Source organism: Coloeus monedula (genome assembly GCF_965178545.1).
Source record: "Coloeus monedula genome assembly, chromosome: Z".
NCBI classification, from domain to species: domain Eukaryota; kingdom Metazoa; phylum Chordata; class Aves; order Passeriformes; family Corvidae; genus Coloeus; species Coloeus monedula.
In genome coordinates, this window is record NC_138822.1 from 32,620,078 (window position 1) to 32,632,359 (window position 12,282).

At 39.6% G+C, this 12,282-nt stretch overlaps 1 protein-coding gene across 2 annotated transcripts in view; it reads right to left on the reverse strand.

Annotated features, from left to right (window-relative positions):
* The window catches only part of TNPO1 (transportin 1), a 74,032-nt gene that overhangs the window by 33,509 nt on the left and 28,241 nt on the right, over positions 1–12,282 (reverse strand). For both annotated transcript variants that reach the window (XM_082302207.1, XM_082302206.1), the window contains exon 5: positions 3,094–3,243. In XM_082302207.1, the coding sequence (XP_082158333.1) occupies positions 3,094–3,243 (150 nt within the window). The remainder of the gene's footprint in view (positions 1–3,093; positions 3,244–12,282) is intronic.

The following is a 12,282-nucleotide window of genomic DNA, read 5'->3' on the forward strand; positions in this document are numbered from 1 at the left end:
TTATAACATTTATATATCTGTATAATTTATAATTAATAACACAGCAGGGCAGCTTTGGCTCTAAGTTTACTAAACACTGTACAAATCTGGACCTTTAATAAGTACAGAGTATCCTCCCCAAGTCACCTCTTTTTTACTACAATACAAAAGCATGAATGTGGGAATCAATGAACTTACAATCCAGTGAGAAATTATGTGTTCACAACTTTACTGTGTTTACACTAAGCATTAAGGACATATTCTAAGACTAAGATACCTACTAAGAGCTTAAACACTATGGTAGGTCATCCAGTGAGGAGCTGTGAGAGCCAGTAAACAGACAGGTTAGCCCAAAGTGTCACTAATTCTGTTTGCTTCCAGCATATATAGAAATCTGGGGGAAAACTAGTTAGGTGACAGGGACAGAGAAAGCTACTTATAAACTAGGACTTAATTTGTATGAGTCCATCTTGCTCCAATGCAAAATATAACAGCTAGCACAATCCTTAATGCCACAGAAGAACTCAGTACTACTACAAGGGGCAATCTCCCCCACAAAAAGTGATGGAAAAAGAGTCTACTCGCAATATGTAATTTTTCTTTGGAATAAAATGCTAGAATTCTTGTTAAATACACAAGAATAGAGGACAACATTACAGAGCAAAAGACATTCTGGACAGGACACACAGTAACTTTTGCATTGTTCCTTTGATGCAATATGCTGGATCTTTTCAAGGTCCTCGAAGTGGTTTCAGAGGGTGAAATGATATGGCATGCAATTCAGACCACACATGTCATTATGAACTTTCTGTACAGATGGTGGTTTGCCCCTGTAACGCCTGAAGTCGATTTCTCAACTCCTTAACTTTTAAAAGCTCAACTTCGTAACAAAATTCCCCCTCATAGGGCAATCATTAGCTTTCAATTTCCTCCTGCAGTGAAGCTCTCCAGTTCCACCACTACTTTCAAACACTAACTATTTTCCCTGCTTGCTTCCAAGCAGGAGCTACACTAAGGTCCTGCCCAGACTAGAGTTCCTAGAAAGCTTTAAGAACAGTTGCAGACACTTTCTAATGACATGTATTTATATCCTGGTAGATTTGTGTGTCCTGAACAAATGCAGCTTAAACTTGAATCTGTATTTCAAGATTAGCACATGGGTTTTAAAACCTGTACCACAGGTTAACAGCACAGAGAAGATACACTCTGTAACTCATTTGGGGATTAGAATAAGGATAAGTAAGGATAAAACAATGTGTAGCTATCATTTAGTCTCAAGGCATGCGCTTATTCTCCTCAGCAAGGTGACTTCTGAAGATGGGAATAATCACTTTGTTTCCATCTTGGCCAAAAGGTATCTGCTTTTGTCTGATTAGCACTAGATGCTAGAGACCACAAAGGAGAGTGAACACTGCATTAAATCCTCCCTGATGCCATTTTGACATACTTGCTCATTTTGCTCTCAGAAGTCCCGAGATGTTATTTGCATTTGGCTCATTAAATTGATAGTGCTTGAACTGCAAAAACATGTACTCATCAGAAAGAGCAACTCTAACCTGCACATGCCAACTCATGCTAAAGGCAGTCTAGGTAGGCAGTAGTATCTTTACACCTTGCTAAGACCAAGAAACCAGTGGGTACTGGACCAATGTCGGACAGCTACAAGGATCCAGTAATTCAAACAGCAGGGTGCCAAACAGATGCAAAACAGCAACAATTACGCAAGCGTGCATCTTATCAGCTGCTATTCATCTTGAGAGTTCATACATGCTGAATAATCCCTGCAAGGACCACTTAAAGCTGAACAATAATTGAGCTACTAATCCACAAGCATTTCCTATCAGGAAAAATTTAAGAGTAACTGCTTGAAAACAACACCCACATTCCTCAAAAGAACATCCCACAGACGATCACCAAACAACCCTAAGTCACCAAACCAAATGAGAGCTGGAATATGTTCCCTAGTTAGCTCCACAATACTCCACTGAAAACTCCTATGAACAAAGAAGTAAGCATGACTCTTCTACAACCTGGAATTCAAAGAGTACCTGCCACTCAAAGACTTGTTTCTACTCTCATTAGAATATTGGACATTAATAAAATTCATAGTAAAGCAGCCTGACAACTGACAAGACAGCAGGAAAAAGCTAAGAAATGAGTAATCTTCTCTAGTCTTAGGTTAGTCCGTAACCTGAATGCCTGGAGAGGGAATCCTACAGAAAAAGCAAATGATTCCAAAAGAACAGTAACTGGTAGATTGTTTTATAAGAGGAGTCAACTGAGAGAAGCTGAATTTCTTTCTGAAATGACACCCATACCTACTTTCAATATTCAAATATGTATTTTACGTTTTTCTAGTTTTTGAGCAGAGCAGGAAAATTACTACAATGTTGGAGGAAACTGTATGCTCAAAGAACAGACAGAAAAGCAACTTTACCTTGAATTAAGTAAAAATAATACAAATATACCTATTTTATGAAACGTGTATCAAAACAAGGTATTTACAAAATCAAAAATTCATGTAAAATAAAACTTCTCACTGGAACTAGATGATTTTTAAGGTCTCTTCCAACCCAAACCATTTCATGATTCCATGACACTATGAAGTTCTGTACACCACACTTTATCTACTGTTTTCTAAGAGGAGCTTTTTATGTGAATGGCTTAGGCATGGTATGATGATTCCCTGAAGGGATGTGCGTATGTGTGCATATAGGGGGTGGGTTGTAGAAAATCAGCTAACAGAAATGTTTTCATTGATGCAATCAGAGTACTGGAATAGTTCCTAAGTCAGACCTTTACTGTGTTCCTGTTTTTAGGTATATAAGCTGGCAGCAAGCTGAATTTAAGTAGATTAAAATAAACTTATATTCAGTTACATGTCAAGAAATATGAACTGAATTGCTATATCACTTCTAAAATAACAGGAATTTAAAGTGCGGTATCTTTATATTCACAATAATGACAAATATCATTGAAACACAGTGAAGTTGTGGCAATTATGAGAAACAAAAAATTTTAGGAGTTTAGTAACTCTTTATAGCCTTAGTACAGCTCTCACCCATATCAGTAACATTTTCAGTATGCAGAGGACAGCATTAAGAACAAACTTACCTACAGTAGCTCTAATTAAGGGGGAGGAATCACCGATGTTGTTCAGACATTCACTTTTAATGAAGTCAGTTACCCCATTTGGAAAGTTGTGAAAATGTGCTTTTACATTATTCTTCAAGATAAGACCACTCAAGGAACGTGTTGGCTCATCTGCAACAGAAAGTAATTAGTCAACCTTCAATCGTCTCATAGGAATAAAGCAGATTTTCAAAACAATGCCACAGGATCAAAGCTTATATAGAGATATTAATCTTAATTTCCTTATCTCTCTTTCCAGCTACACCCATCAATTCACCTAGCAAACCTTTTCAGGTTCAGAGTACACAAATTAATCACCAACCACATAAAGTTCAACAAGCATAAGTGCCAGATTCTGCACTGGGGATGGGGCAAACCTGGACGTGCAGACAGACTGTGGAATGAGATGCTGGAAAGCAGTGCCACAGAAAGGGACCTCAGAGTCCTGCTCGATGGCAAGTTGAACCTGAATCACCAGTGCCCTGCCAGCCAGGAGGGCCACATGTGCCCTGGGGGCATCAGGCACAGCATCGCCAGCCGGGCAAGGGAGGGGATTGTCCTGCTCTGCTCTGCTCTGGGGCAGCCTCACCTCCAGTGCTGGGGCAGCTTTGGGTGCCACAGGATAAGAGAGATACAAAGCTATTGGAGAGTGTCCAAAGGAGGGCCACGAGGATGGTGAAGGGTCTGGAGGGGAAGCCGTAGGAGGAGCAGCTGAGGGCACTTGGTCTGTTCAGCCTGGAGCAGCCTGAGGACAGACCTCACTGCAGTTACAGCTTCCTTGTGAGGGGAAGAGCAGGGGCAGACTCTGATCTCTTGTCTGTGGTGACAGTGACAGGACTCAAGGGAATGGCCTGAAGCTGTGTAAGGGGAGGTTTAGGTTGGGTATTAGAAAAAGGTTCTTCACCCAGAGGGTGGCTGGGCACTAGAATAGGCTCCCCAGGGAAGTGGTCACCAAGCCTGACAAAGTTCAAGGAGAGTTTGAACAGTGCTCTCAAGCACTCAGGGGATTCTTGTGGTGTCCTTTGCAGGGCCAGGAGTTGGACTGGGTGATCCTTGTTGGTCCCTTCCAACTCAGCCTACTGTGCTGATTCTGTGATACACTATCTTTATTCACTCAAAACTAAAATATTGGATTACAAGCTCTACATTTTAAGAGAAAGTTTTGAATAGATGTGTAGGAATAGATCTGAAGTCACAGGATATAGGAAACTTTATTAAAGACATTTGTCAGCCAAAGACATTCAGATATTCTGATTACACTGACTGGCTTGCTGCAACACTGATATTGTAAGGAACTGGTGACAAACCTGGTTTCACCACAGTAGGATATGGAAATGATGCAGGGACTGTGCAGTAAAACTTCTACCCATATTCCCACAGAAATATAATGTTCAATTTTTCTACAAAGTAAGGTACTTAAATCCCTTCAGAAATGAGCTGTTCTGTTGATCTACTAAATTGATAATTAGAGGGAGAAGGAAAAAAGAGATCTTTAGACAACATTAAGAGGTTAAGTGTTACACAGTATGAGCCATAAAATAAACACAACCAGAATTGACCTGAATTGAGTAAGAATTGGAGTTCAGGCAACAGTTTGAATTCTGTTCACTGAGCTTTCTCTAAGTTACTGGGCCAAGTAGAGGAATGGAAAAAGAACAGCCTAGCTTTTTCATTTATAGTGGAGCAGATTCATGTTTGGTTCTTAACCAAGGGCATGAGTAACTTTGTATTACATCTGAGATATGTTGAAAGTGAGATCTGAATGTTCTATATAGAAAGGGTTAGTTTACAGTATAAACAAATTTAAGTTTACAGTTTACAGCAATCCTAATAGCACTGGAAGCTAATTTTAATCAGCATTTTTACCACTTGTTGATTTTTTTCTATGAAGAGCTGATTTGGGTGAAATAAGGAATTCCTTTGTGCCAGGAATTATTCTACACATGGATCTATTCCAGCCCTTCAAAACTATTATTATCCCAAAAGAAATAAGGAGAAGCAAAATAAGAGATACAACTTTCAAATATAAAGTACTTTCAAACTAAAGCTACTGCACCAGAACACCAAGACTCTCACAACACTGAATGTCTGACTGACATGACTGATGGACATTAGACACTTTATACCAGTTAGAAGAGAAACAGAACTTTACAGAAGAGAAGGAATTGTTTGGCTGATCAGAAATTAAAAATCATTTAAATAAACTGATTTTGAGTGCCAAAACCAGACTGCCTTCATACACCTTTTAATCTTGTCTTCTATGCTCATATTTCAGTTCTTTTAAAGAAGCATTAGTTAGAATGCTCCAGAACTACAAATGTATTGATACAGAAACAAACATGTCCTTTAGAATTCAGTAACTTCTTAAACCAGGAAGCCACCCAATGAATACATATTTGAGACAATTCTACAACTTTATCTACACTATATGATTTAAGTATCAACTTATAAACAATGTAAAAAATAAAATTCATTTCACTTGCGCAGCACTACATCAGCCAGCATCTCTTCTGGGAGAAGGAGGGAAGCAAGAGTTCATTATTTTAAATAAAATCTAAAGACTGTATGCATGGACAAACTTTTCTCAACCACACAACTTAGTTGTGAGCTGTCACAAGTATTACTACAGTTACTTGGCAAGTCAAATCAAGTAATTTTGACACAGTAGTCTCTGAATTAAAAGTAAAATCTTCACATCAATTCTTATGCCAATAACAGATGTCAAACTCTGATTGCTTTACGTAACTTCCATTGATAGGTACACACACCTTCAAGAAATTCAGTCATTCATAAATTATTACAATTACTTAAAATTGTGCCTGGGGAGAAAAGAAGCCAAAGGAGTCCTCCTTTAATTTCCACATGTTTTAAAACTTTTGCAAAAAACCATTATTGTTAGCACCCACAGATACCAAATACAATAGTCACTGTAATTCTTCATCATCTAGCACTATCTTCTTGGTATGAAAGAAATCAGTGACAACTAATGTCTGATTAGAACACAGTAGGCTAGTCACTAGTAGGATAAACTCTAGAATGAAAATATTAAACAGTACATTAAATAAACAGGAAAAACATTAATCCATTAGAATGCCTGGCTACAGCTACAAAAGGGACAAGGCAACAGCTTCAATTTAACCAAGCAGAGATACACATCCTATTAAGTTCCTTTTGTCAAAAACAGACAGATTAGTCAACTGGTTTAGATAAAAATAAAGGCTGCATGAAGGTGAAACTTCAGGACCTTTTTTTTTTTTCTTCACGAACTATTCTATGGTATGTGGCAGTACAAAATATCTTCAATCCATTCTTTTAGACAGGATATCAGAAAAAGTATTCTTCATAGAATGATTATCCCACATATCTGCAACAAAGATTCCATGGGATTCATAATGGAAGTGGCAGCTGACAAATGAAGTAACAAAATGAGAAAAAGAAGAAAAATTAAAAATAAAACCAAAATCAATTATCAACAGACTGAGAGATGACAAGCAAAAATCACAAAGGACTTCGTACTGAACAACCCCCAACCACTTGAGCTACAGAAGCAGCCCAAATCTGATATCCAAGCATTAAAAAAATAAATAACAAATAGTTAAAATCTTAGTTTGAGAAAACAATTTCAGATATGACTGGACAAGGTTATTTATGGAATCCGCAGTGTTCAACAACTTAACAGCTACACTGTCAGAAGATAGTAATATAGGCCTGGATGGAATTCTTGCTGTAACACCAAAATTACAGGCAGATGGCTTAAAAGCTGAGTAAGACACTCCTTAGTCTTCATAGATTTTGTGATTAGTTCTGTCAGCCATATGCTTCAGCCATCAAAAAAGCTCACAGTCTTGTCTCCTTTTATCTCAGTCAACTTGGAAGTATAGAGTTGACAAGAACATATAGTACAAGAAAAAGAAGGAATGTGAAGCAGACCTCTGGCATTTGGTATAATTTTTGGTGCCAAATCAGTTAATCAGTTGAAGATTAATCTCTCACACTGCCTCACTTTAAAACAAAACCATATAACAATTGTCATTTGTTTCTCAATAAATTTTCAATTCTGTTTTAAGACTCTCATACTAGTTCCAAATTTTAATAAGAGACAGAGCAAGTAGATACATAGCCACAGTATACAAATTATTTTAGGGTTACTAAAGTACTTTTAAAAGCCAAAGTGTGTCCTCAAACAGCCACATTTCATCTACTGAGGGTTTGTATGACAAAGGGTGCACATATGGAAGCTCCAAGTTTTTGCAAGCCCAGAGAAGTATATATTTCACCATGCCTTTAGAATCATAGAATGATTTGAGTTGGAAGGCATCTTAAAAGGTCATCTCATCCAACATCTTCACCATGGGCAAGAACATCTTCAATTAAATCAGGTTGCTCAGAGCCCCATCCAAGCTCACCTGGAATGTTTAAAAGGATGAGGCACTCACTACTTTCTAGGCAACCTGTTCTAGTGTTCTACCACCCACATTGCAAAATTCTTCCATAGATCTAGTCTAAACCAACTCTCTTTTTGTTTAAAATCATTACACCTTGTTCTATCACAACAAGCCTGGCTAAAAAGCTTGTCCCTGTCTTTCCTATAGGCCCTCTATAAGGTATTGAAAGCCTGCAGTAAGATCTCAAAGCCTTATTTTTCCCCATGCTGGATCACCCCAGCTCTCTTAGCCCTTCCTTACAGTAGAGGTGTTCCAACCCTCTGATGATCTTTGTGGCCCTCCTCTAGACCTGTTCCAAGTCTTTCCTGTGCTGCGCCCCTGCTTCCACTGTCTGTTCATTTCCTTCTTGCCCTTTAGTTTGACCAGCAGGTCAAACATAACTTGCTAGATCACTAAAAGAACTGACTGACTGGGATGAGAACATTTGTCCATCCACAAGCTGTGATATAATTATTTATGAGCATGGCTGTATTTGCTGTGGTATCTTGTGATATTGGCAACACTAGATGTGAGGGTGAGACGTTTCCTAAGGCAAAACTGTCTGTCAATCTCCATCTTAAAGCTGTAAAGCCTTTTCCAGAAATAAGTGCTCATTCTGTGTTTTAAGTATCAATATGGATTTACTATGTACCAATACAAAATGTGTATTGACAATGACTAGTGTCACTGCTGCATATGAAGATTTCTGATGCACTAATGAGACTGACTCTGCTAAAAGAGAAAAAATCAAAAAAAAAAGAATTCCACAAGAACTTTGTAATATGGGAAGCAGAAAATGAACAATTTCTTCTATCCTAATATATAAGAATACAGTACAAAAACAGCTTCACAAGCTTCCTAGCAGAAAAAAATCCTGCTTTTTTTTTGATATAGGACTATGTCTTAAGTGTAAGTCTTTTGACTTAAATGGATATGGTTACTATCATGTCTGGAGCTGGAGTGGTATTTCAAAACATTCAGTGTATGTCAACACATAAATGACCTTGAAATGTAGTGACTAGTCTGAAGTTAATCAGTGCTCTCCATTGACTTATGTGAGTCATGGAAAATAATTTAACTCAATTGCCTAAGCTTAGGAATGTCTGTAAGAGACCAAAACAAAGCTGGAAATGTTCTGCTGATACTGAGTTTTGCATATTTATTGAATAATGAGTTATACTTATTAACATGATGGTGTAAATAAAATTGAACTGTGGACAATATGGGAGGAGTATTGAACTGCTGACCAGAAATAACCTTGTTGGTTAGTACATTTGAGTCTATGCGGCAAGGTTTTGGTAGTGGAATGGGGGCTACAGAGGTGACTTCTCTGAGAAGCTGCAAGAAGTGTCCCCCAAGTTCAACAGAACCAGTGCCAAATGGCTCCAAGATGGACCTGCTACTGGCCAGGGCTGAGCACATCAGCGATGGTGGGAAAACAGCAGAGGAGCAGGTGCCCATCCCTTCACTCTCAAGACAGGACTTGAGGAAATGGCATGAAGTTGAGTCAGGTGAGGTTTAGGTTGGCTATCAGGAAAAGGATGTTCACCCATAGGCTGGTTGAGCACTGGAACAGGCTCCCCAGGGAAGAGGTCACAGCACCAAGCCCAACAGAGTTCAAGAAGCCTTTGGGCAACACTTTTAGGCACACAGTGTGACTCCTGGGGTATCTTGTGCAGGGCCAGCTGGACTCAATGATCCTGATGGGTCCCTTTCAACTCAGCATATTCTATGATTCTCTGATTTAAGAAAGCAAAAAAGTTACTATGCAAGAGCAATTGCAGCCAGAGCAGAAAGGAGTGAGAATATGTGAGAAACAGCCTTGCAGACATGAAGGTAACTGAAAGAGAGGCAGGAGATGCTCCAGGTGCTAGAACAGAGGTTCCCCTGCAGCCTGTGGTAAAGACCATGATGAGGCAGGCTGTCCCCCTGCAGCCTACGGAGGTTCACGGTGGAGGAAATATCCACGTGCACTCCATGCAGGACCCCACACTAGAGCAGATGGGTGCCCAAAGGAGGCTGTGACCCTGTAGGAAGCCTGGACTGGAGCAGTCTGTTCCTGAAGGACTGCACTCCATGGAAGGGATTCACACTGGAACAGTTTGTGAAGAACTGCAGCCTGTGGAAAGGACTCATGTAAAAGCTTGTGGAGGACTGTCTTCTGTGCGAGGGACCTCACACTGAACAGGGGGAAAGTATGAGGAGTGCTCCCCCTGAGGAGGAATGAGTGGCAGAGAGAATGTGTGACGAACTAACAACAGCCCCCATTTCCTGTCCCCCTGCATCACTGGGGGAGAGGAGGTAGAGAAAAGTAGGCGTAAAGTTAAGCCCAGGTGGAAGGGAGGTGTTTTAAGATTTGGCTCTATTTCTCATTACCCTACTCTGATTTGACTGGCAATAGATTAAAGTATTTCCCCAAGCCTGTGACAATAATCAGTGAATGATCTCTCCTCTCCCTGTCCTTATTCTCAATCCATGGGACTTCTGTTGTACTCCCTCACCCATGTCCAGTTGAGGAAGGGAATTACAGAGCAGCTTTGGCAGGGATCTGGCATCCAGCCAGGTCAACCCACTACAATTAGTTCTGGAAGGTTTTGTATTCTGATAATTACTACACGTAATCAGAGTGCCAAATTCTGTATATCTCTACAATTGCAAAATCAAGAAAAGGTTAAAGAACTAATTTTCTGGTTTCACTCCTACTTTCAGTTTCTCTATCAAATCTCCACAAACCAATTGTCCCAGCACTTTTCCTCTCTCATGTGGTCTCATGTGTTGTCTCCTGATCCAGCAGTTAAAATAGTCCTAGAATTCTATCAAAAGCAGAAGAATAATTAATAAGAAATAGGGGTTTAGCGTGATGAGAACATGATTCACTACAAGGTCTCAAACTATACAACAAATGCAGGATAGTGCTGTAGTTTGAAAACATTTTAAAAGTAATGTCATCTCTCTCTGGCATTTACTTTCTGAGGGCGGGGAAGAGGATAACAACATGGACTTCTGCACTTAGTCAAGTGCATAGAAAAAGGAAATTATGACGTTCCCAACGGAACTTGCTTAGACAGCATCTGGCAGTGAATGAATACAGATTTAGAGTCATTAACCTATCTGAAGAAATTGCCTCATCAGATGAGTAGAGGTTTTGTCACTCTCTGAATATCGAAGGTGAATCTTATATATTACAATATAGGATAATCTGTCATTTGAATAGCTGTTAGTACACAAGGATTACTTGAATGAGTAAAATAAGGCTGTGTTATCAAAATGAGTAATTCAGAATCCTATTCAAACTGCTGAGTATTGGAAAACACAAAATACAGGATACTCACAACACTGGTGCTGTACAGGGTGCTGCACAGTGGAAGTTCTGCCTAGTTCTCCTTCTGTCTATATCCTACAGGTATAGCTTAACAGAAAGTTGTGTGGTAGCATGCAAGCGTAAATGTTGTGTTAAAGCCAGACTGCTTTGTTTCTCTGATACCCTTACCAGCAAGTAAGGCTTCTTCCCCTATAATGACCAATTAATGAAAGGAAAACCTCCTCCTTTCCTCCACACTGTACTCAGCGTGCTTCCTTTTTTTTTTTCCCCCCTGTTCATTCTGGCTGACTTTTCTGAGTAATATCATCAGACTTTTAATTAGCAATATTGGTTTGCACTCCAGTAAACATCAGAACATAGTTCTGGCACTACTGCCGGTGTTCTTCCTAAGCAGCTGTGTATCTAGCTAAAACAGGAAAATAAAGAGCACAGACCTGCTTTTAATTCAAAACACTTTCATACATTTAATATTTTACTATTGTTATTATTTTAGGAACTTAGATTTTTTTTTTTTTTGTATTTTGGTACTAAACCACTACAACAGGAGTTCTTATTAGGAAGGTTAAGAGTATGAGTGAAAATGAGATGCTTTGCTGAGTGACCATACTGCTACTCCAAGCAATTAGAAATCCATCTTCAGTCTCTTTAGTTTTGAGTTTCTACCTATGACTTCATCAGTCTTCTTTCTCTATAAGGGGATGAAAATGAGGAAAATTGGGAGCTCATCATTTTGGAATGTTTAAAGCTCCTGAGATTTACAGCTTGTCAGTTCAATTCAGTCAAGAATTTTCTCTGATCAGTAGTGTATCTACTGATTCAGAGAAAAACACCCATCACGTGAAGTTATGTGAATGCCTTTTCTTTGGAGGTATCAAAACAAAAATTTGTCCTGTTGAATCTACACTTGCCTGAAGTGCCAGTGTGTTGATACTTTAGATGAAGCAGACAACTGCTGTAGGGCAAAGCGGTTATAAACTCCCTACACAAAACTGAGTGCAGACTGCAGTCATTGTTACCTGGAATTGAGTGCACCCTCAGCAGTTTTGCAGATGACACAAAGCTGAGCAGTGCAGTTGACACAACAGAAGGAAGGGATGTCACCCAGAGGGACCTGGACAAGCCTGAGAAATAGGTCCATGAGAATCTCATGAAGTTCAGTAAGTTCAAGTGGAGGTGCTGCCCCTGGGTCAGGGCAGTCCCAGATATGAGTACACACAAGGAGAAGAAGCCATTGAGAGCAGCCCTGCTTAGCAGGAGTAAGGGATAAAAAACTGGACAATGAGGCAACAATGTGCGCTTACAGCCCATACAGCCAACTGTATCCTCAGCTGCATATAAAGCACCATGGCCAGCAGGGTGAGGGAGGGGATTCTCCCCCTCTACTCTGTCCTTGTGAGACCCCACCCACAGTGCTGCATCCAGCTC